Consider the following 25,041-nt stretch of genomic DNA (forward strand, 5'->3'; position numbering starts at 1 on the left):
GACTGGGATATTTCACTCAGCATAATGTTCTCCAGAGTCAACCATTTTGAATAATATTGCATGAGTTCCTTGTTTTTTAATGCAGCATAGTATTCCACTGTGCGAATATACCACAGCTTCTCTAGCCATTCGTTTGTTGATGGGAAGGTATATTAATATAAGATGAATGGTCAGCAAAAAGAGGAAGACCCTTAGTGAGATGGACTCACAGTGACTGCAACAAAGAGCTTAGACAGTTACGATGGTGAAGGTTACCCGGGCCCAGAGTCCCATTTCACTGCACATGGGGTCACGATGTGTCAGGCAGCAGCACCTGGCAACAGCGTTTTCATGTACAGTGAGATCTTCAGGAGAAGAGTAGGTACATCCCAGCGACCAGAAGCTAGCAACACTCAGTTCTACAGAACAAACTGGAGAGAGAAAGGTGGGCCTGTCAGGATAAGAGTCCTGGAGTGGTACAAATGGTTAGGCGCTAACCTACTAACAAGAAAGTTGCGGTTTAAATGCACCCAGAGGCACCTCAGAAGAAAGGCTACCAGCTTCCACAAGATCACAGCTGGCGAGAACCTTCTGGAACATGGTTATACTCTGATACACAACAGAGGGTCACCACAAGTTGGGATCGACTTATGGGCAACTGGTTTGGGTCTTGTTTGGTGCCATCGAGTTGTAGACGACTCACAGCGACCCTATGAACGAAAGGCTTGAGCACTGTTCATGTTTTTGGAGGCAAGCCATTCCGGAAGTGGATGCCGCTCCTGCTTCCAGGCTTGTTTTAGTCGGGAAGCTCCAGCAAACACTGTCCGCCATGGGTACCCATTACCATGATTGGCACATCAGTGTCACAGTGGTCAGCATCATAGCAACTACGAGTTACTTCTGTACAGCAACGCACAGACCAGTGCTATACCACCTAGAAGGATGTTTGACAGGAAAACAATTTGAACCTGGCCTGAGGGCTGCAGATTAAAATCACTTACCTTTGGCTTGGTAACATAACTTTCTGTCCACTAGGCCAATGTAACTCTCTCTCTGTCGTCGTTGGGTTGGGTCTTAGTATGCCTTTAATCCCTGATATTTGCTAATCTCCGCTTAAAGTCTGCTCGCTCGGCATTCCCATTCAGGTTCTCTCAGACCTGGGAGGTGTGTACGAGGAAGCTCAGGTCACCCGTTCAGTGTTTCCAGTCCCAACATCACCTTCCCAAGTTCTTATCCTTGCTGAGTACCACTGGTACTATTATTTGCTTAAGGTTTCCTTTAAATGAACTGGCTATTTTTTTTTCCCTTTCCTAAGTTTTTTTAAAAGATAGCTTTACAGAGTAGTGTGTGTAGAAAACCTCACCATAAATAGAAGCAAGCCGTAAAGGCCGCGAAAATCAAGCAGTGTACTAAATCCTGGCTGGTTGCTGTTGGCACCTGAAGAGGCCCTGAACTGAGATTAGATTTTTGGCTCTTTTCTAAAACTGGAGAAGTGTTGAAAGAGTGCTGAAGAAACAAACCAAAAAAAAGCACCAGCTTGAGAGTGTCTTAGCTTCGAGTCAGAAAGACTGAGACTCAGCAATGCTATTGAAGGGGCATCATGTCCTGCCTGGGATTCACTGGGCTTTTATTTACCCTTGGAGGGAAAACAGGGACAATGATTGTACATGTTAAGTCACTGCTGACCTTGTTGAATGCCTCTGAGTCCTGCAGGGTGACTGGATTGCCCAAGGTCACACAGGGAGGTAAAAGCTGACTTGGGGACATGCGCCCTTGTTCTCTGTGCAGTTCTGGCTGTGGGCCTGTCTGAAGCTTGCAATAACCTGACCCACTGCATGTTCCGTGGCTAGATTGGAACCAGACTCCGAGCTGGGCCTGAGGTTAGCTCAGGCTGATCTCTTGGGCTCTGGAGGGGCTGTCAGCAGAGCCAGCAGCCCTATGGGGAGGGTATGCTCCCTAGAAGGGGCAGAGAAGGTCAAGGCCCCCGGGGACTGAAGCTCATCTCTGTCTTTCTCTCTGTGCTGCCATGGGCCTGGGTCCTTTCAGGCGAGCCTCAGGTAAGGTGCTGGGGTTCCCTAGCCACTGTCCCTGCAGCTCCCACCTTCCTGGGCCCCCAGCCCTGCAGGTGGAGGGTGGGAAGGAAAGGCCTCTGGGGACCCTCGGACCCCCTGCTTTGACACTCACTTCCCCTGCAGCTCTACACCCTCGCCGTGATGGGCCCAGGGCCTGCTGACCGCCAGCCGGCCCAGATCTCCCGCCGCTACTCGGACTTTGAGCAGCTGCACCGAAGCCTGCAGCGCCAGTTCCGGGGCCCCATGGCCGCCATCTCCTTCCCTCGGAAGCGCCTGCGCCGGAACTTCACAGCAGAGACCATTGCCAGGCGCAGCCGGGCCTTCGAGCAGTTTCTGGGCCACCTGCAGGCAGTGCCCGAGCTGCGGCATGCCCAGGCCCTGCAGGACTTCTTCGTGCTGCCCGAGCTGCGGCGGGCACAGAGCCTCACCTGCACGGGCCTCTACCGGGAGGCACTGGCGCTCTGGGCCAATGCCTGGCAGCTGCAGACCCAGCTGAGTACCTCCTCTGGCCCAGACCGCCCCCTGCTCACCCTGGCTGGGCTGGCTGTGTGCCACCAGGAGCTGGAGAACCCCGGGGAGGCCCAGGCCTGCTGCGAGCGGGCCCTGCAGGTGCTGGGGGACGGAAACCCTCACCCTTTGCTGGCGCCCTTCCTGGAGGCACATGTCCGGCTCTCCTGGCGACTGGGCCTGGACAAACGGCAGACAGAGGCCCGGCTCCAGGCCCTGCAGGAGTCAGGCCTCACCCCCATGCCGCCCCCCAGTCTCAAAGAGCTGCTTATCAAGGAGGTGCTGGACTAACGGTTGCCAGGGTCACCGTGGGGAAGGACAGTCCCAGGAGAAGGGGCCTGGTGAAGACAGGGACCAAGGCTAGGAGGCTGCAGGGGGTGCTGGAAGCTCCACAGAGAATCTGCAGTCACCAAAGAACGTGTGCTGCTTCTGTCCTACTGGGGTCAGAAATGAGCGTTCGCCACGCTGACCTGGATGGTGCCACGAAGAAGTCGCAGGGTGGCCTCTCCAGATTAAGGTGCAGCCAGGAGCTGTGCTCAGGTCGGGGACACTGACCCTGGAGTCCTGAGTGGAGGAAGGGCTGTCCTGGCCCTGGGAAATTAAAGGCCATCTTGTTCCAGTGGTTCCAGTCTCTTTATTAGATGCCAGCAGCCGAAGGCCCCGCCTTGTACTGTAACTCTTACTTCAGGAGTGCAGTGGCAGGGAGGTCCTCGAATGAAGGCCCAGGCCAAGCTGGTGCCTTAGGCTAGAGCTTGCTCTCCGAGACCAGGGGCTTCACTCGGATCACTCCCTCCTGGGCACAAGACACAGCCAGGACCCCGTCCTGACGCCACAGCCGCCCATGGACCAGTCCCCGGGAGCCACCTGTGGGAGAGGAGGGGGGGGGTGACAGCAGCCAAGCATTGCTGAAGGGACTCGCCACCCCAAGCCAGAGCACTGACTGTCAGCTACTCCCCATCGCCCCTTTTGAGTTTCCTCTGCTCCATCACTGGGGGTGGCCCCTCCCAAGGGAACCCTGCAAGACTCCCCATAAGCATTTGCACATTATCTGCTGGCTGCCTCAAAAAGATCCCAGCGGGAAGGGCTCCGTCCAGCAGATCCACCTACCTCTGACCACATTGTGTCAGGAAGCCCATCCGCTCCCTTTATAAGCTCTAACCAGGTCCTCCAGGGCTGGTAAGTCAAAAGCTGCCCACACCAGGGGAGGAAAGGGCCATGAGTCCCAGAGTCTCTCTTGCTGTCTCTTGGGCCTAAGGTAGGGGTTTGTGAAGGGAACCTCTGGTCTCCCCGAGCCGTACTTAGCACATTCAGTTCTCCCAGCAGCTCAGTGAAGCAGGTGTGTGTGGCTCCATTTCCCAGGCAGTGACATTGTCTCTGGGGCTTGTGACCTGGGCCCTGAGGACCAGGGCCATCCCGCACCCCTGACTTGGGCTGTTCACTGGTATTTTAATCCTCTTGTTACCCAGAGAGCTGCCCTTTCCCGAATATAAAGAGTCCTCCAGGGTTTGTACCCATTTCACAGAGAAGGCTTTTCTTCATTGCAAGGAGATCTTCTTGGAAAGGCACCCAGGGTTCTGAGCAGAGTTGCTGATGAATAAGTATGGATTTCTCTCCCATACAAGTACTCTGTCTGGTGAGTCCCTGACCCCCAGCCAGGCTACTCACAATCACTGAGTGAACGTTGGAAAAATGAAGTTTTAGGGACCTTATCTGAGACCTGGTAAGGCAGAGCTGAGGGTCCCCAAGTCATCCTTCAAGGTTAAGTGCTGTCAAGTACAACTCACAGAGGCCCTATGAACAATACATCTGAACTGTGTCCTATCCTGCGCCATCCTTGTCCTCACATATTCGAGTCCACTGCTGAAGTCCATCTTGTTGAAGGTCTTCCTCTCTCTGACCCTCCCAACTGAAGGGCTGGGAGCTGGGAATCTGTTTTGTGGGGTTTTTGCAATCTATTTTGAAAAAGCTCCCCAAGCGGTGGTCTGATGAGTCACCACAGCTCTTACGCAACCCTCATCTACCTGGGGGGAGAAACAAGCTCAGAGAGGCAACAGGATTTACCAGTGACCACACAGAATCGTGCGATCCTGGGACGAGAACTGGGTCTCGGAATCATGTTTTAGAGAAATTTAGTGCAAGAGTGTCCCATCCTTAAGCTTTTCACCCTGTCCTTTTGTTAAAGGCTGGCAAAGCTGGGGCAAGGGCAGGAGAGGCTGTGACCTGCACAGTGTCCAAAGGAAAAGGGCAGCAGCATCTGAGAAACCTGGCTCCTTGATCCCCACCACAGTCAGTGTCCCAGCCCCATGGGGCCCTGCACTCACCAGCCCAGGGGCTCTCACACTCGTACAGCATCCAGTGGTCAGCTCGGAAGGGGGCGTGGAACCACATGGAGTGGTCCAAGGAGACCATAAAGTGCACCTTGTGCTGCCACTGGTGGGGCAGCAGCGCTGTGCCCAGGAAGGCGTAGTCCGAGATATAGGCAGCCACACAGCAGTGCATCTTCATGTCGCCCTCCCCTGCAACAGGTCCTGGCCTCATTAGCAGCCCTGGGCTCCTGGGCACTGCGCCTCAGGACCAGCAGGGGCAGGGGGAGGAAGACACTGCGTGCACCAACACAGACGTCACTGCACAAGGACAGCTAACTGGAGTGTGCAGACAGGAGGGATCGAGGGAAGAAGAGTAAAGGACTGAGACGCAGCCTTCACTCACCCCTCTTACCACCTGGGCCTTGTCCAGCTTTGGACCTGGAGAACTGCAGTGCCGTACCCCCGCCATCCCCAGAAAGGACTTCCATTGGGACCTTCCCCAGTCTCCTCAAGCAGAGGGCTAAGACAGCCTTGGAGAGAGACGGGCCAACTTCCCCATCCACAGGTTAGGAAACTGAGTCCCAGCGAGGGAAGCAGGAGCCCAGGGTCCCACAGGGGCCTCTTACCGATATGGCCTCGGGCTCGCACCCAGAACATCTGTTTGGGCTCCAGGCGCTGCAGCTGGTTCAGGGTGGGTGGGTTTATGATCCTGATCTCGATTGGCACATCCTGAGCAGCTATTCGGTTCAGGCCCACTCGGTACCTCTCGTGGAGGTTAGGATCCCTGAAACGAAGGGCAAGTTTCTCATCTGTGTTGCCTTTTCTGACTCCCTGCTTCCCCCACTGGACTCCTGGCTGGTCCCCAAACCTCCCCTGAAGCAGCTGAAGGAGTAAAGTTCTAGAACCCCTTCTTGGCCACATAGGAGCCTTGTGCAAGTGAGCAATCTCTCCAGTCTTATCTTTCCAGCTGCACTATGTAGAGAGTCGTCCCCAGCTCCTCACAAGCACGGTGAAGACCACAGCCCATCATGGCTGCAAGGCACACCCTTGAGGGGCACATTCAGAGCATGTCACGTCCACTCATTCCTCCCACGACCCTGTGAGGCAGGCACCCTCGTCGCCTGTCAGAAGCACACAGACCTCAGGAAGTAGAGGGGGCAGCCTTGGATCCTAAGAGTTCACACTCACCCCATCAATCTTTCACAGGATAATAGCCGCCCAACCTGGACCGTGTTACCTCACGCTGAACAGGTGGGAACACTGCCTTCCCCGGAGGGAGAGCATCATTTCCCTAGAAGGCCCTTCACCACAGGAATGACCACCCTTAGTGCTCTCGGGGGTGACCGCTTTCATGCCGAGCCTCAAAAGCCCCGTCTCTGTGTGATGGAATGTTCTAGATCTGCTCTGTCCACTGTGGCAGCCATCAGCTGTGGGAAGCCAAACTTCATACCAAATACTACAAATGTATAAGTTAGGATTTCTCTTGTGACAGATCACAGAAAATGAGCTGTTTGTTCCCTGCACACAAGAGACAGCTAGGGCCCCCCCTACAGAGAAAGTTGTTACTACGTGTGAAATACTTCCTGAGCTAGAGCATTAGGCTGACAAGAGAGAAAAATTTGGCTTCATTTACAAGAAATTCTTTTTATGATTTGCTTCCTCTGATTATCAATAAATACACAGAGAAGCATGGCTTGGGCCCGTCAGTCGAGAACTACTGGCCCCCTGTTTTATGCTCTCTGTTCTATCTCATTCCTGGATGTCTGTCTCATTATTAATAATTATAAAATATCTGTCGGTGCCAGGGCGGCGCGTGGTCCACACCGAGCGACTGCGACTTGTTGGCTTTACGCTCAGGTCCAGGATGACGGATTGGGACCCAGCCACGCCTGCGGTGGCCGAGACCCCGGACATCAAGCTCTTCCGGAAGTGGAGCACGGACGACGTGCAGATCAACGACATTTCCCTGCAGGACTACACTGCAGTGAAGGAGAAGTATGCCAAGTACCTGCCCCACAGTGCAGGGTGCTACGCCGCCAAGCGCTTCCGCAAGGCCCAGTGCCCCATCGTGGAGCGCCTCACCAACTCCATGATGCACGGTCGCAACAACGGCAAGCAGCTCATGACTGCGCACTGTCAAGCATGCCTTCGAGATCATCCACCTGCTCACTGGCGAGAACCCTCTGCAGGTTCTGGTGAATGAATAGTGGCCCCCGAGAGGACTCAGCACGTATTGGGAGAGCTGGAACAGTGAGGCAGCAAGCTGTGGACGTGTCTCCACTGCGCCGTGTCAACCAGGCCATCTGGCTGCCGTGCACAGGTGCTCGTGAGGCCGCCTTCCGGAACATCAAGACCATTGCTGAGTGCCTGGCCGATGAGCTCACTAATGCAGCCAAGGGCTCCTCCAACTCCTATGCCATCAAGAAGAAGGACGAATTGGAGCGCGTGGCCAAGTCCAACTGTTGATCTCCTGGCTGTGACCCAATAAACCTGTCTGCCCTTTGGGGTGGCCCCACCAAAAAAAAAATTTACCCTCAGTCTGCTACAATTAGCCTCTGTGGCAACTGAGCTCTTGAGCTGTGGCTGATACCACTCGGGGGCTGGATTTTTCATTTTATGATAGCCCGAAGAGTTGAACTGGTGCCATGATGACGACAGTGGATTCCAGCGCAGCCTTGACTGTAAGGACGGCGCAGGTTGGGGCAAGGTTTGTCATTTGCAGAGTCACTACGAGTTGGAATCGACTCAGCTTGTACTTAACAGCGTGTGGCTAGCAGCTGTCTCACTGGCCAGAACAGCTCCAGACTCAAGACCCTTCTTCATTTCAGGACAGCAAACATTTGCTGAGCGCTGACTGCATACCAGACCCCTGCTTATTCTTCTCAGTCAACAGTGTATAACCAAGTGCCTTCTCTCTTTTCACCCATTTAATCCTCAGAGTAGCCTTATGAGGTAGGAATTATTACTAGCACTAGTTTATAGCTGAGGGCATGGGCTCAGAGAGGGGAAGCAATTTGACCAAACTCACAGAGTAAGTACGAACAGAGACTGGATTTGAACTCAGGTTGTTAGGGCTTCTAAACCTGTATCCTTGTCCTGGGCAGAAAATACCACTGCTCTGAATCTAGACCTGGAACTCCAGCACCAGCACTTTTCAAACTTTCCTGGCTGTGATCTAAATGAGAGATACGTTTTACTGGGTAGTGGTGGTTGTTGTTATGTGCCTTCAGTCACTTGGGACTCACAGCAACCGTATGTACAACAGGCCTGTACCCTGCTCTGTCCTGTGCCAATCTTATTGTCTCCAACACACCTATTCCCATTACCCCAGTCACTGAGTCAATCCATCTCACTGAGGGTTTTCCTCTCCCGCACTGTCCCTCCACCCTCCCAAGTATGACGATCCTGTCCAAGGACTAGTCCTGCCTTGCAACATGTCCAAAATATGTCAGACGGAGCTTCAGAATCCTTGACTCCAAGGAGCAGACTGGCTTCACCCTCTCTAGGATGAACTTGTTTGTTCTCCTAGAAGAACACGGTATATTCAATAGTTTTCTCCAGCACCACAGCTCAAAGGCATCAGTTCTCCTTCTATCATCCCTAGTCATTGTCCAGCTCTCTGACGCATAGCAAGTGATTGCAAAGACCATGGCTTTACTGGAAGACATTGGAAATATTTAACACCCAGTAAAATACTTAAGGATGCTGTGGGCAGAATGTTGAATGGCCTAGGAAGCATCAAAAGAAGAAGGAAGGAGTACACAGAGTCACTATACCAAAAAGAACTGGCAGACACAGAAGAATTTTGTGAAACCACATATGATCAAGAGCCAGTGCTGATAAAGGAAGTTCAATCTGCCCTGAAGGAACTGGCAATAAACAAAGCCCCAGGAATTGATGGCATATCAATTGACATATTTCAACAAACAGATGCTGCCCTGGACATGCTCACCAGGTTGCGCCAAGAAATCTGGAGGACAGCCACCTGGCCAACTGACTGGCAGAGATCCATATCTATTTCCATTCCAAAAAAAGGTGATCTAACAGAGTGTGGAAATTATTGAACAATATCACTAATATTGCATACAAACAAGATCCTTCTGAAAATTATCCAAAAATTACTAGAATCAGCAGAGAACTGCAGATGTGTGGTCTGGGTTTAGAAAAGGCAATGGCACTAGGTACATTATAGCCAATATTAGATGGATCTTAGCCGAAAGCAGTGAGTACCAGAGGAATGCTCATCTATATTTCATTGACTATGCAAAGGCATTTGACTGTGCAGATCACAATAAACTGTGGCTAACTTTGAGAGGAATGGGAATCCCAGAACACTTGATTGTGCTTATGAAAAACCTGTATTTGGACCAGGAGGCAGTCATGAACAGAGCAAGGAAACACTGCATGGTTCAAAATCAGGAAGGTATATGCCAGGGACGCATCCTCCATACCTTTTCAATCTGTATGAGGAACAGATCACACAGGAGGCTGGGCTCTATGAGGAGGAATATGACATCAGGATTGGAGGTAGACTCTTCAACAATCTGAGTTATGCGGATGAACAACCCTGCTTGCTGAAACTGAAGAGGACCTGAAGCATTTGCTGCAGAAGGTCAAGGAGTGCAGCCTTCAATATGGACTGAAGCTCAACATCAAGAAAACAAAGATTCTCACCACGGGGCCAATTGGCAGAATCATGATAAATGGAGAAGAGACTGAGATTGTTAACAGCTTCAGCTTGCTTGGCTCCACAATCAAGACTTTTGGTACCAGCAGCCAGGAAATCAAAAGATTAGTTACATTGGAAAAATCCATCATCAGGGACCTCTCCAGAGTACTGAAGAGCAATGATGTCCCTTTAGAGACCAAGGTGTGCTTGGTCCACGCCATGGTCTTTGCAACTACTTGCTATGCATCAGACAGCTGGACAACGGATAGAAAAAGAATTGATGCCTTTAAGCTGTGGTACTAGAGAAGAGTACTGAATATACCACAGACTGCTAAGAGAACAAACACGTGTGTTCCAGAGAGGATAAACTCAGGCTGCTCCTTGGAGGCAAGGATTTTGAAGGTCTGTCTCACATACTTTAGGAATCTTGCCAGGAGGGACCAGTCCTCGGAGAAGGACATCATGATTAGAAGGGTGAAGGGATAGCTCAAGAGAGCTCTGAATGAGATAGACTGACTCAGTGACTGGGGTAATGGAAGTAGGTGGGTCGGAGGCTATGAGATTGGTTCAAGACAAAGCAGGGTTCAGAGCTGCTGTATACAGGGTTGCTATGCAACTGAATGACACATAACAAGAATAACAACAAACACAAAAGGATTAAGGGAGCTCTGGTGGCCTACTGGTAAGAAACTGCACTGCAATCCTGAAGGCATGAGGTTTGAATCCACCAGATGCTCCAAGAGAGAAGGATGGGCAATCTCCTCCCATGCAATTAACTGCCTCTGAAAAACCCCTGAGGGTCAGCTATGGGTCACTTCCAACTTGATGGCACACAACAACAACAAAGCAAAGGCAAGGCACCCTGGTGGTGCAGCAGTTAAACTGCTTCACTGTTAACCAAAAAGTGTGAACTCAGTGTTGTTCCATGGGAGAAAGATGTGAGTTTGCATCCATAAAGATTACAGCTTTGGAAACAGTGGACCTAGTCCATTGTTTAGTGGAGCAATTTTAGTCTGTCCTACCCCAAGCCAACCCCCTGCCATTGAGCTGATGCCAACCTTCCACTGAGTTTCCAAAGATGTACATCTTAATGGGAACAACTGTCTCGTATTTCTCCAGTGTAGGGGATTTGAGATGCCAGTGTGTCAGTTAGTAGCCCGACAGGGACGGCCAGGCCACTAGGGCTCCCAGACCATGGTTTTTCAGACTCACCGCTGTGGGGTTTGATTGGAAGGCAAGGGCGCTGAACAATGAGAGCGAATCCCAGCCAGAGCTCTTCGACCAAATCCGAGAGAGCATCCCACCTGCCCTCATCGGCCACTCTGCCCAAGCTTCAGAATCACAAGTAACCGGGAGAAAAGAGAGGAGGGTCTTCAGTGGCCAGGGAGGTGACTGTTTACCAAGTAGTTTCCTAAGGATTTCAGTATTTTAATTCCCAGAAAAGTAGTAACAGGGAGCTCTGGTGGCCTAGTGGGTAAGGGGTTGTGCTGCCAACCCAGAGGCTGACAGTTTGAATGCATTAGCTACTCCACGGGAGAAAGGTGGGCAATGTTCTTTCTTGCAACTTACAGCCTCTGAAAACCCACTGGAGGGTCCTGTATGAGTTGGTTCTGACTTGATCACATATAACAACAAGAAAGCTGGAACGATGGCTACAGTGACTGAATTTTATATCATGACCAAGACACACACATAGTAAAAACAAAAGCTTCACACCTGGACTCTTGCCCTTCTGACACACCAAACACCCTGCTGTCTTCTATTCTAGTCTGTATTTCTTAACTGCTGGCCGAGATGCAGAAGAGGATCTCCTGCGGGGACCACTTCTCAGCACCTCCAGGCCTCTCACCTCAAGTACTGGCCAATGAGGGTCTCAGAGTCGGGTAGTGTCTCCGGCGGGGGCACGGTGGGCATGGAGAACTGGTGCTGCACGGGGCTGGGCTGGGTCTGCTGGAAGGAGGCCTGGAAGATGAAGATGGGCTTGCCATGCTGCACTGCCTTCACAGAGCGGACTGAGAAACTCGCCCCCGTTCGCGTCCGCTCCACCTGGTACAGGACTGGCACCTTCGGGTCTCCTGCAAGGGACACAAGGGACACGCCACCAGCGTGTGGTCAGCACAAAGGTCTGGGGCAACTCTGCCACTCATCCTCCTCTTTCTCTTTTCAGGACTGAGCCCAGGTGCTGGGGCTGCAGAGCTGAACCTAACACGGAAACGCTCTCAGGGTGGGTGGAGAGCACCTCCTGTCAACGGCACAGAATGCTTGAACATGGCTAGATTTCCTGCACTCAGACCCTGGTCCTGCCATTCACCAGCTGTGTGACCTTAGAAAAGTCACTTAACCTCTCTGAGCACTCAACAGATCTGCAAAATGGGCTTCCCATTATGCTCAGATATCATGGAAATTTTTTAAAATTTATTATTAATTTCAATGAAAATTTACAGAGACTTTGGATTTCCATCCATTCATTGTTGCACTTTTCTCCCCTTCCAACCCTCCCCCTCCCCAGAACACTCCCCTCTGGGGAAAGTAAAAGAAAAATTCTTTCATCGTTTTACAAGCCCTCCCCCTAGGTCCACTCCACTATGCAGCCTTCACTCTGGACTCCTGTCATGACAAAAATACCTAATCAAATACCCCTTTTAAGCAGTTTTCTCCCTCATCTGTTTCAATGCAGTATACATTATTGAACCCATCTTTCTCAGTCTCTCCTCAACCCCAAGGTCAGTCCTGTTTTACAACAGTGGTACTATGCAGTATTTGTCCTTTTGTGACTGAGATACTTCACTCAGTATAATGTCCTCCAGGGTCACCATTTGAATAAAATTGCATGAGTTCCTTGTTTTCCAACGCAATGTAGTATTCCATTGTGTGAATATACCACAACTTCTCTATCCATTCATTTGATGATGGGCACTTAGATTGTTTCCAACTCCTTGCTTTCATGAACAAAGCTGCAATAAACATGGGTGTGCATATATCTGCTTGGGTGTCAGTTATGGTCTTTTGGGGTACATTCCCAGTAGCGGAATTGCTGGGTCAAATGGTTATCTCTATTTGCAACTTTTTGAGAAAGCGCCACAACGCCTTCCACGGTGGTTGCTCCATTTTACACTCCCACCAACAGTGAATAAGGGTTCCAGTTTCTCCACAACCTCGCCAGCATTTGTTGTTTGCTATTCTGTTAAATTTTGCTGTTCTTACTAGGGTGAGATGATATCTCATAGTTGTTTTGATATCATGGGATTTTTATGAGATGGAAAGGTGCTCTGGGGGTATAGTCCACAGGGGGTGGTGCTGCTGACTCAAAGGGGGCATGTCTCTGGTGGTTCGAATCCACCAGCTGCTCCGAAGGAGAAAGATGGGCAAGCTCTTCTTGGGCAACTTAGAGCCTCTGAAAATGTGCTGGGAGGGTCAGACGCTTTGAGTAAGCACCAACTTACAGGCAATGAGTTTTTGCAAGAGAAATGAGCTTGTGGTTATGTTTAGAATATACTATCTGGCACATAACCAGTCCATGTTTGATAAACAAATCCTCTTATCCCGAGGGAGCTCTGGTGGCCTAGTGGCAAGAAGCTGCACTACAATCCCAGAGGCACAAAGTTCAAATCCACCAGATGCTCTGCTGGAGGATGGGCAATCTCCTCCTGTACCAGTCAGATCGATGTGATGGTAAAAATAAAAAGATAAATAAAATGGAATGGAATGGAATGACGGTAAAAAATAAAAAATATATAAAAGGAAATAGAATAGAATAGAATTAAAATAAATTTTTTTTTTTTTAAAAAAAGAAATCCTCTTACCCCATATCCTGCCTGGAGTGAGGCCATCCATAACTGTGCAATCAATTCTTTCAATCAGGGCTCAGCAAACTTGGCTTGTGGGCCAATCCCAGCCTGCCAACTGTTTTGGTAAATAAAGTCTCTGGGACACAGTTGCAATCATTTGTTGGAGACTCAATCGTCTCTGTTTCTAAAAGCCATACAACAGAGTTCTGTAGTCACAAAAATTAAAACCCACCACCACTAAGGCCAAACCCACTGGTACTGGGTCAATTCCTGCTGGTACCGAGCCCGGAGGGCAGAGGAGAACTACCTATGGGGTCTCCAAGACTCTCCGTTGTTAGGAAGCAGGCTGTCCCAACTGACGCCCACACAGAAGCTAAGGGTTCAGACCACTGACCTTTTGGCTTGCAGCCAGCACTTTAATCACAGCATGAAAAAATACCTACAAACCTAAAGGATTCACCACCTGATCCTTCACAGGGAAAAGGTGAGCTGACTCTTGCTCTGGGTTCTCCAAGCTCTAAACCTGGCACACTGCCTCGTACAACGTTTCTTTTACCTCACTAAAAACCACGGCATGGGCGAGCTCTGGTGGTCTAGTGGCAGGAAACTGCACTGCAATCCCAGAGGTGCGCGGTTCAAATCCACCAGATGCTCTGCTGAAGGAGGAGGAACCTAATTTGACGGTACACACACACACACACACACACACACACACATAAATAAATAAAAATTTAAAAAAAAACAAAACCCGGCATGGAGTATGGTGTTCTGAGCTTTCAGAGCTGATCATGTAAACGGCAAAACATTGCCCGCCCCAACACTTTTTACAGGACAAAAAGAAAGTATCCTTTTGAAACAGTCTTAGTGGCTCTGTCTTCTTTATGAAATATGTGGTAGAAGTCCATCATTTAAAAAAAAAAGCGAACCAGAACTTCCCTTTTTGCCCTGCTGCCAGGAGCTGAGAACGAAATGATGTGAGAAACTACCACAATATGCCTTAACCTGCTGAGTGAACTCAGTCTCACAGAGACAAATACTGCATGAGACAATTATTATAGAAGAATAGCTAGTAAGATGTGTGCAAAAGGCCAAAGGGGGGAAGGGAGGCGGTGGGGAAAGCACCAGGTCCCAGGTCGCAGGGTTTGCTGGGTGGAAGGAGTGGGTGAAGGATTAGGAAAGATCTTAATGGGGACCTGAAAAGATAGGGTAACAGTGGGCAGAGATCAATGGTGATTAGTTTCATAAAACACTTCACCTCTGCCTTGCATGTGGACTTCTGAGTTGTAAAACAACCCAGTGGTAGATGGAATTTGCTCCAGGACTTAAGAACAGTAAATGACATAGCTGAGCCTCTACATCTTGAGGTTCCTAACCTCTACACTATAATAGACAAAGTGCTACTCAGTAGGCCTTTTATTATAAGAACCCCCTTCCCTCTGTAACTTGATTTGTGCCACTATTAGAACCTCTACTCGGAATATTATTGCTTTTTAATTTTTGACTCATGCACTTTTAACTTGCTAGTTAAATTTGTATCTTCTAGGCTGCAACACTTCCATGATACATCTTCAAGGATATGAACATGTAAGGCTAAGCACAATTGATAACAGTGCATCTAAATTTCAAAATCAATCTCCATAATAGTCTATGTGTTTCCTACTGCCAAAGGGGCCCTTTAGAGTAGTGAGAGAAGATCTTCACCCTGAAACCTACAGCGTCCCTTTTCAGCAGGAAGTAGCTAAGGGAATATACCATCCCCTTTTCCTTATGAATCAGGGTGAAGTCTCTCTTAGGGAATGGCAAAGGACACAATGACAAAGGAGATTAATCAGAAATGGCTTTGACAAGCACTGTGGCAATTGGACAATTAAAACAGACATTCAAGGGGGTGGAAAGAAGAACGAACTGGGGATGAGGGTGGAGAAAACAGTGCAACAATGAATGAATGAAAACCCGAAATCTCTGTAAATGTTCATTAAAACTAATAAAATAGGGGAGCTCTGGTGGCCTAGCGGCAAGAAGGTGCACTGCAATCCCAGAGGAACAAGGTTCGAATCCACCAGATGCTCTGCCAGAGAAGGAGGCACAATCTCCTCCTGTACCAGTCAGATCTGATTTGACAGTACACGCACACAAAATAATACAAAATAAAATTTAAAAAATTGAAAAAAAAAGTTTCACCTTAAAAAAACCCTAATAAAATAAAAATTTAAAAAAACAACATCATAATCTATGATAATCTTAGGAGAACAAACAGGTTCGTTCTGAAACTCTGTCTGATATGCTCTGGGCATGTTGCAAGGAGGGACCAGTCCTTGGAGAGGGACGTCATGGTTGGGAGGGTGGAGGGACAACGCAGGAGGGGAAGGCCCTCGATGAGATGGATTGATTCAGTGACTGGGGTAATGGGAATGGGAGTGTCAGAGACAATAAGGCTGGCTCAGAGCAGGGTTTAGAGCTGTTGTACATGGAGTCACTATGAGATGCAGACGACTTGATGGCACGTAACAACATGAGATGATTATACGAAACAATATGAATAAGGAATGTGTGAAACACAATGTACATGAATTTTGTATGCATGCCAATATAAAATAGATTTTTAAAAGTATAAATCAGAAAAGTGAACAACGGTTGGAAACCCTAAGTCTCTGTAAACTTTCATTAAAGTTAATAAAAAAATCATAACTCAGTTTTTTTAAAAAGTAATCTACCCCATGACTATGCCTATACAAGCCTGGTCTCCTGTGGCTTTTGACTGTCTATTGATTGTTGTCAATGATCTTGCAATATTTTGCATTGTTTCTAGGATAAGGTAGGGAAGACACCACCAGTGATTAACTGACAAGGAACTGATATCAGTCTGGAAATGGTACAAGGAAGAGGATCCTTCCCCTCAGACCTGGACCAGGACCCCTAACAGCTCTCCAGAGGTTTGGAATTATCTTCACAAGTAAAAAGAGAAAGGGATACATGGAGAGAAGAGTGTGGAGCTGGAAGCACGGAAACTTGGGTTCAAATCTTGGTTCTGCCTTTTTTGAGCGGCTGTGGAAGCTGTTTCCAAACTTCTTCACGTCCTTGGGTTCCTTACCCATAAAGTGGTGACAGGAGTGCCCATTCTCATGTTTAAGTGGACTAAAGCAAGATAATGTACCCAACTGTGCTTTGTGCCAGGCAAGTTTTCCCCATAAATTCATCATCCAAAAAAATCAGCACCTAAGACGCAACAGACTGTACTAGAGGCATTCATTGCATAGGCTTCAAAATCCTCCATCATTGAATGCAAACACACGTTTGGGGAGACTAAGTAATGCATTTACCTCTACAAAACCAAGCCAAACCAACAATCAGGGTTTTTTTTCCAAGTATGGGGGATATCAACAGCAAAAGGTTGGAATCTGTGAAGCTTACAACCAGATCGAAGGCATAAAATATACATTTGTTCGCAATTAGCACAAAGGAAGGAACCCAGGATGCTAAGTATTCAGATACTTTATGGTAATGAGGTCAAGGTGGACAGGCAATAAAGAGATGAAAGTGAAGAACATGGTGACATAGCGATAAAAACAGATTCCTTGTTGTAACTACTTTTTCATTTGTAAAATAAATAAAACACTTCCCTATTGTTTGCTGAATAGAAATCACATAATAGAGAGTGAAACAAAGTCTTCTCAGTGGGTTTGCTGAAGAAGACAAGGACTTCCATTTTGGAAAGGAAAAGGACTTTCTAAATTGGGGAAATCCAATTGAGATTTTGTTTGTTGGTTGGTTTCGCAAAAGTGAGTGTGGGTTTTAAAAGAGCACCTTTGCTCCTTTGTTGAGCCGAGCATAAACCAACTTCAGAGTCTATCATCCACTAAAAGCTCTCTGCTCCCAGGCTGGAGTTTTGTCCACGCCAGGCTGCCTACCTCCAGTCCCTTAGCAGAGGTTCTAGCAGATTCGAGGATCTAGCACAGTGCACACACCAGCAGGCAGCACACATTAACAAGTCTCGTGTCATGATGGGCCAGAGGACAAGTTAACAGTGAACTTCAGCAAGTGTAAAGTCCAAGGTCTTGGCTGGCTCAAGGCTTTGTTCTTCTCTTGGCTCCCCTGAGACTAAAATCCCGTCTCCATTTTTCTCTTCTCTTCTGTCAGCAACCCCAAAGCCGAGGGAAATGGCTCCTAAGGTCCCCTTCTCTCCCTCTTTCTCCTCTGTCAACCTTCCAAGGCCAAGAGGAAATGGCTGCTGGCCCCCAGGACTGTGCGGGGGTATGGAGGGGGTGTTTTACCTGCCCGGACAAAGTAGCAGTGCAGGGAGTGAACGTGGACGTCTTCGCTCACAGACTTGGCTGCAGCCACCAAGGCCTGACCCACGATCTGACCCCCAAACAGCCGCTGAGTGGTGGGTACCCAGTAATGCCTTCCTCTGTGGGAAGAGAGGGAAAGTGGAAGAGACTTGGGAGGTGAGGGTAAATCCTCAAGTCCAAATAAACTTCTAGTGTGGAGTCTTTTAACTTTATTGGGGTTTAGGATCCTTTTGAGAAACTGATAAAAGCCTTAAACCCTCTCCCAAGCATCACTTACGCCTCACTCTTTAGCTTCATGACCACCCAAAGCCTGTCTGTGGATTTGATTAAAGATAACAATCCAAGTCACTTCACATTAAGAGAATGAGGATCAGAGAGGGCAAATGACTTGATCAAGGTCACACAGCTTAAACACTGCAAACCTGGACAGTGCTGGTGTCTTTTGAGCTCCCAAACCCCATGTTTCTCCCACTACCCTCTAAAGGACTAAGATGAACCTTAAGAGCGGAGCTTAGAGTCATGGGGTCATTCCTTTTCCACCCCTCATCTCCAGGGTCTCCCATTGCAAAGTACTTTCTCTAATAAACCTTTATTGAGCCTGGGTAGATTGCATTCAGGTTTGTCTCTATACTCCTCACGCAATGAAGCCTTACTGGTAAGCAACTGCACTGCAAACCCACAGGTGTGTGGTTTGAGTCTACAACCTGCTCCGTGACAGAAAGATGGGCAATCTCCCAGCGGGACTAGCTCTTTGGCCTCCATTGCCCAGCATCAATTTAGCATTTCCAAAGCAGAGTATTACAAATAACCCCCCAGGGAGTTATTTGCAAGCTCAGGGAGAGATGGTGCGGAGGAGGGCTCTGGTGGGCACAGTGGTTAACAGTACCTGGAAGCCAGCCAAAAGGTTGGCTCCAGCTGTTGGTCTAAGAAAAAGATGTGGCAGTCCATTTTTGTAAAGATGGGAACCTAGAAACCCCCCCTGGGGACAGTTCTGTCCTATCTTCTAGGGTCATTATGAATTGAAACCAGATTCTGGCAGTGGGTTTCCTTGGGGAGACAGTTTGGTAAGTGTAGGCAAGGGAGGTTAACTTGAAAGATAACCTCAAAAGGCAGAAGGAGCTTTGCAGGTGGAGTAATTACAACCCTAGCTGCAGGCAAGAGCTTTAAGTGGCATTGAAGGAAAGAGGCAACCGGTTCTAAAGTGCCGTGAGAAACATAAAGGAAAGGAAAAAAGAGTGTAAGAAACAGTGGGAGAAATGCAAACAGCTGCAGACTAACGGCCCCGAAATGTTCTTTCTTAAAAAAATATAGAACGCTTCACAAATTTGCCTGTCATCGTTGTGTAAGGCCCATGATAACGTATTTGGATCGTTCCAATTTTAGTGTATGTACTGTCAAAGCGAGCACGGGTCTCTCTAAAATTTTAAGCCTGATACTCTTGTTTCTCTTCAGATCGAATAAATCTTTCGCCTTTTACTAAAGAAAAAAAAAATTTAAGCCTGATCAAACTGAGCAAATTCCCACCCTTTGTGGGCTGGCTCCCCTAGGACATGTCCCCTCAAGGCTGACAGCTGTCAGGCCACCACTTCAATCGGTCCAGATCGTCAGACCTCCTTATGAATGGCGCTCCGCGGTCCCGGCGCCGTGCGCGGGAGGAAGCTGGGCAGTGCGGACAGGGCTCTGGGGAGGACAAACTCTCTCTCGATCACAGCAGAGCCAGCCCAGAGTTGGGGATACCGGGTGGCGGCGCCCGCAATCAGGAGCCTCTGTCCCAAGGTGGGGGCGTGGGCCAGGTGCGGCCAGCTACCTGAAGAGGTCCTCATCCAGCGGCTCGAGGCTGAGCACGCTGGTGACTAGCACGCTGCGCAAGTCCCCGGGGGTACGGTCGCCGTCCTGCTTGTCCTCTGGAGCCTGTAGGAAAGGCATCTTGCTCGTTTGCTGTCGGAACTGGACACTGCACTGGGCGGGGCACGCGGAAACCCAGCTGGAGCCCGCAGCTTCCGGCAAATTGTCCTAGTAACAGGATGTGTCCTGCAGGACGGTGGGAAGGTGAGAGCCCAACGATGATTGGTTGGAGGGCCCGTCAGTCTTCCAGTAGATATGGCGGCAGCTCTCTGCCTATTGGATAAAACGAGTGCCCGTCCAAAAATGCTGTGTGTGATTGGATAGGACTTCAGGGGGCGGAGCCTCGGGCCTCATCAATAATAAGGGCTGAGCATGAATTTCCCGGTCACCTAGTCAGGAGGACCCTCACCCTCGTAACTCTGTAAAGCATTGACCTGTTCACAGTCTCCCTTCCATCATCAGCCACTCAAGTGGAGCCAACTTGTAAAGGCTCTGGGCCTAGACCACCCTGTAGATCCTCATAGTGACCTTTGACCCCTGGTGTGCGAATTGAGGGGGCAGCCATGGAGCTGGGCAGCTGCTTCAAGACCTACGACGACTTCCTTGAATGTTTCAGCGCTTACAAAAAGGAGAACCGATGTTCCTTCATTATCAGAGACAGCATCTCCGTCTACTTCCACAACCTCCACCATGGCACCTCCGTCCGTGAGGACATCTTGTAAGGGCGGGTCAGGGCGGGGTGGGACAGGAGGATGGGGAGCAGGGCGCTGAGCCCTCAGGTGGGCGGCCTGGAGGAGGAGGGCGTGCTGTAGGGTCCATGTCTCAGACTCAACCAGCTGGCACTTAGGGAGCATCTGCTGTGTGTGCTTTGTGGAAATGGGGCAGAACTTCCATAGATACCGCTTAGTGGCCACTCACTCCACCTTCGGGGAGCGCTGGCGGAGTAGCCCTTAGGGAGCTGCACTGCTAGCCCACTGTGGTGGTTCGAATCCACCAGCCGCTCTGGTCTGCAGGAGCTTGATGGGTAAATCTCCTCCTCTGCGATTTACAGGCTCAGAAACCTTCGGAGGGCCAGTTATGAGTGGGTTCTGATTTGACAGCAATGCGTTTGGGTTTTTATTTCACCTTCACTCACTAGTTCCTTTATTCCACAAGCTTTTCTGGAATATCTAACTGGAATGTGCCCCACATTTGGGAACACATGCAGTATTCCAGACACAAAATATGCTCTAAAGAAATGGTTTTAAAGACGCTTTAGTGATTTGCTTTTCACAGAACAGTGACAGGTCAATCGCTGACCAGTTCGTTCATTCATTCATTCATTCATTCATTCTATAAAGGGTTCTTGAGCTCCTAATCATGGAGCTCTGGTGGCCTAGAGCTAAGAAGCTACACTGCAGTTCCAAAGACCTGCAGTTGGCATGAGATTAACTGCCTCTGAAAACCCACTAGTGAGTCAGTTAAAAGTCGGTTCTGACTTAGTGACACACAACAACAGTGACAGGTCACTCAGTGGTCAGTTCATTCATTCATTCATTTTACAAAGGAATCTTAGGCTCCTAATATTAGCAACCATTTTTCAAACAATTGAGATGTGCTCCAAGCAGCATTTGGATTAAATGTCACTGTTTGCATTTAGCAGATAAGAAAATAAGCTTAAAGACACGCAAATGAAAAAAAAAATTAAAAAAAAAAGACACGCAGATGTCATCAAGGCTCAGGCGAAACCTCCCAGTGTAAGAAAGTGTAGCGTAACTTTATTTTACTATAAGCATAAAAATGGTGAAATAACACCACCAAGACATCCGTGCTAGGAACACAGAGAGAAGAATGACTTGAAACAGACTGGAGAGCAGGTCCCCTCTAATCAGCTCCAGCCGATTGCCACCATGTGAAGCAGAAAGGTCCAGTGCTGTCACAATCTTAGGCAAGAAGAATCAGAAACCCAGGCTTTTGTGTGAATTTGTCTAGTTCTTGAGAATTTGGAAGTCGATTTCAATTGTAGCATGCAGGGCAGCTCGGGTGGCCTAGTGGCAAGAAACTGAACTGCATTCTCAGAAGCATGTGGTTCAAATCCACCAGATGCTCTGCTGGAGAAAGAGGGGTAATCTCTTCCTGCACCGGACACGTCTGATTTGAGGACACGTCTGATTTGATGGTACACACACACACAAAATAGTAAAATAAAATAATTGTAGCATGGACCCTTTGAATCAACTCTTGAGCATCAGAAGAAGGGTATCTGAAGGATACCAGTTTGGAGATCCCTAGGTTGAGATGTTTTACAAACCTCCACAGCTAGAGAGTCAGGCTGTACTCTCTCCACTACTCAGAAGTGTAGTGTTGTATTGGATACAGTTGAAGTTGTTAAATACCATCAAGTTGGAACCAACTCATTGTTGACCGTCCCCAGCTGGTTTCAGAGGCTGTAAATTGAAAGGGAGGAAACTGCCCGTCTTTCTCCTGCAGAGCACCTGGTGGATTCCACCTACCTACCTTTGAATTGGCAATGCGATTCCTTAGACTAGGCCATCAGGATATCTCACGGACTGCTAAAAGGACAAACAGGTATGTCTTGGAGAACGTACAGCCAGAGAGTACCACTTGGGATTACAGCACAGCCTCTTAAACCACTAGCCCACCAGAGTTTCCTTCAGAGAAGGAAGCAAGCTTCCACTTGGAAGCAAAGATGGCAAAGCTGGATCTCACATACGTTGCACATGTTGTTAGGAGAGGCTATTTCTTGGAGAGGGATATCATGCTTGGAAAGGCAGACAGCAAAAAAGAGGCAGATGCCTAACCAGATGGATTGATGCAGTGTCTGCAGGAATTGGATCAAGTATGTCTGAAATAAAGACAATGGCACAGAATAGGACAGGGTTCAGATACCTTTTGTTCATTGGTCAGCAATGTCATGCTTGACTCAACAGCACCTAACAACAACAACAGGCCTTTAGAACTCCCTACAGATGAAATAAAAATTATTCAAAAATCCAGCCTATAATGACGGGCAAGTTCCAGTGGTGATTCATTTTTATAAAACATAATGCAGGAGCTCTGGTAGCCTAGTGGCAAGAAGGTCTGCTGCAATCCCAAAGGCACAGGGTTCAAGTCCACCAGATGCTCTGCTGGAGAAGGAGGGGCATTCTCCTCCTGTACCAATTAGATTGGATTTGATGGTACACAAGAAAAGAAAAAAAAAAAACCAACCCAGATCACACACACAAAAACATAATGCATGAGAATGATTGTGTGATACACAATGTGAATGAAGAATAGTGTGAAACACAATGTATATGAACTTTGGAAGCAAACCAATAAACAACAACAAAAAAAATCCCACCTATCCTCCAAGAGCTTAAGGTGTAATAGACTTGGACTCAGGTATGTGAATGGTTTACAAGGATCTTACGGTTGAGGAATTAACATGCCTAGGTGGTAGGAAAAGGCTTCACTCTGCAAATAGTGGTTTCTCTGGGCAGTGAATGCGTGCAGAGGCTAGAATAGGATGGGTTAGTGCCAAAGGTTTCCCCCAACTATTAATCTAAAGGTCGGTGGTTCAGATTTACCCGGCAGCACTGCATAGGGAAGTCCCTGGCAATCAGCTAAAGATGGCAGGAAAGAAATTTCTGTGAGGAAGTTCTGCTCTGAGACACATGAGGTCACTGTTGGTTGGAACCGACCTATCAAAGGCAATGGATTTTTTGTAATTAGAGTGGAAACTCAGTGGTGTGTATTATTGAGTAGCAAGGAGGGGTTTGATCAGAGGAAGGAAGTGCCCTGGGAACAAAGGCACATTTAAGTGTGAGAAGGTAACACGGTTGGGAAAATGGAAGTGAGATCAGCTGGGATCTTCCTAGAAATCTAGGTATTACGGTAATATGTGTGGATTTTCTCCTGTGCACGTAACATTCTGCCATAAAACGAGAAGAATGCAAAGGTACCCAGCTCAGCCCCTTCACATCAAGTGAGGCGTTCTGGTCATCGTCAGGATGAAGTCCAAGATCCATAATCTGACTCATCAGGTTTTCTAAGCCTTCTGACATTCCCATCCATCATCCACATAGGACCTTTTCCACACAAGGCCACAGCTTACTGATTCCAGTGCTTATCATATCCTCGGGCTGGGGTGGCTTGCCTCACCCATCCACGTAGCTTCACTCACTTCTCATATGTCAGGCTCTGTGTGTGTCGTCATCTCAGCTCATGCTAAATCCTGTTGTACAATTGACTTAACATTTACCTTTAAACGCACCCAGTTTTAAAATTAAAAGAAACCTACTTTAGACCCAATATCAAGTGGCAGTGTAGTTGGGAGGGCCGGGGAAATTCTAGAATCAGATTGACTTACTCCATGAAAACGCAGAGTGTTAATATGAAATGAATGTTAAGTGTTTCTAAATGAGTGTTAAAACATCCATTTTGATGCAAACAGAGGTCATTTTGGACCCCTGGAGGGACATTCTGCCTTAGCTAATTGTTCCTTTGTCTTTCATCTCTGTGTTCTTCCAGGAAGTCTTAATTTCCCAAGTGTAGGTTTGATGTTCCTTCAGTGTTCCAGAAACATCCGTTATAATTCTTCACATATTGCTTCACAATAGGGTTCCCAGAGCTTTCCTGTGTTGGGAGGGATCCTGGTTCATGGGTGTATCCCCGGGGTCTTGCACAGGGTTTGGCCCATAACAAGTAGTAAGTCATTTTTTATTGAATGAATGCTTCATCAAGTGCTAAATACAGGCATAATTTATTTTATTGTACTTTGCTTTAATTGCATTTTGACAGTACTGCATTGTGTTTACAGATTGATAGTTTGTGACAACCTTATATCCAACAAGTCTACTGATGCCATTTTGCTAACAATATGAGTTCCCTTCAGACCTATGTGTCACCTGTTGGTAGTTCTCACAGTATTTGAAAATTTTTTCATAATACTACTGTTCACTTCCTATGAACTTGGAGAAACGATGAAAGTTATATACAAGTGTTCAGGTCTTTGGTTCATAGGGTTGCTATGAGTCGCCTGTGACTCGACGGCACTTAACAACAACACTGCCCACTTAGTAGACTGCTGTTGTTGTTGTTGTTGTTGTTGTATACCGTCAAGTTGAAACCAATTCATGGCTAACTCTCCAGCAGGTTTTCAAAGGCAGCAAATCACACGGGAGGAGAGTGCCCATCTTTCACCCACAAAGCAGCTGGTGGATTTGAACCATGTACCTTTGAATTGACAGCACAATTCCTTACCGCTAAGTCATCAGAGCCTCCCTCAGTAGACAATACTATAGTGTTAACATGATTTTTGTAAGCATTGGGAAACCAGAAAATTCATGTGAGTTATTTATTGTGGTTGTTAATTTATTGTAGTGGTTTTAGAACCAAGCTTGCACTATCTCGAAGGTACGTCTTTATATGATTTGGGGAAATAGATGCTGTAGGAAATAAGAAAAGAAAGTCATAAGGGGAGCTCTGGTGGCCTAGTGGCAAGAAGCTGTACTGCAATCCCAGAGGTACATGGTTCAAATCCACCAGATGCTCTGCCAGAGAAGGAGGAACAATTTCCTCCTGTACCAGTCAGATCTGATTTGA

The 25,041-nt window shown here is 48.1% G+C and overlaps 3 protein-coding genes and 1 pseudogene across 3 annotated transcripts in view; 3 read left to right on the forward strand and 1 right to left on the reverse strand.

Moving 5' to 3' along the window:
* The window catches only part of SNX21 (sorting nexin family member 21), an 11,262-nt gene extending 8,413 nt beyond the window's left edge, over positions 1–2,849 (forward strand). The window contains exon 5 of the mRNA XM_006881736.1: positions 2,175–2,849. Coding sequence (XP_006881798.1) covers positions 2,175–2,849 — 675 coding nt within the window. The remainder of the gene's footprint in view (positions 1–2,174) is intronic.
* A 323-nt stretch (positions 2,850–3,172) lies between these two features.
* Positions 3,173–19,536, reverse strand: ACOT8 (acyl-CoA thioesterase 8). The gene is made up of 6 exons (XM_006881582.1): positions 19,418–19,536; positions 17,593–17,729; positions 11,383–11,608; positions 5,491–5,648; positions 4,880–5,074; positions 3,173–3,422 (listed from the first exon to the last, which is right to left on the reverse strand). Exons 1-6 carry the CDS (start codon positions 19,534–19,536, stop codon positions 3,304–3,306), a joined length of 954 nt encoding a protein of 317 aa, XP_006881644.1. The 3' UTR covers positions 3,173–3,303.
* LOC102853794 lies at positions 6,729–7,330 on the forward strand (annotated as a pseudogene).
* A 482-nt stretch (positions 19,537–20,018) lies between the features above and the next one.
* ZSWIM3 (zinc finger, SWIM-type containing 3) overlaps positions 20,019–25,041 on the forward strand; it is a 23,434-nt gene continuing 18,411 nt past the window's right edge. Inside the window, exon 1 of the mRNA XM_006881737.1 lies at positions 20,019–20,173. Within this exon, the coding sequence (XP_006881799.1) occupies positions 20,019–20,173 (155 nt within the window). The remainder of the gene's footprint in view (positions 20,174–25,041) is intronic.

Source organism: Elephantulus edwardii, unplaced genomic scaffold, assembly GCF_000299155.1.
Source record: "Elephantulus edwardii isolate Elephantulus edwardi_28Jun2011 unplaced genomic scaffold, EleEdw1.0 scaffold00015, whole genome shotgun sequence".
NCBI lineage: Eukaryota > Metazoa > Chordata > Mammalia > Macroscelidea > Macroscelididae > Elephantulus > Elephantulus edwardii.

Bases quoted from the DNA above. Each gene is read 5' to 3' on its own strand.
- ACOT8 (XM_006881582.1), bottom strand. From the start codon at position 19,536: ATGCCTTTCCTACAGGCTCCAGAGGACAAGCAGGACGGCGACCGTACC. The intron at 11,609-17,592 runs GTAAAACACCCC...TGTCCCTTGCAG, and splicing joins CTGCTACTTTGTCCGGGCAG to GAGACCCGAAGGTGCCAGTC. The intron at 3,423-4,879 runs GTGAGTGCAGGG...CCTCTCCCACAG, and splicing joins GTGTGAGAGCCCCTGGGCTG to GTGGCTCCCGGGGACTGGTC.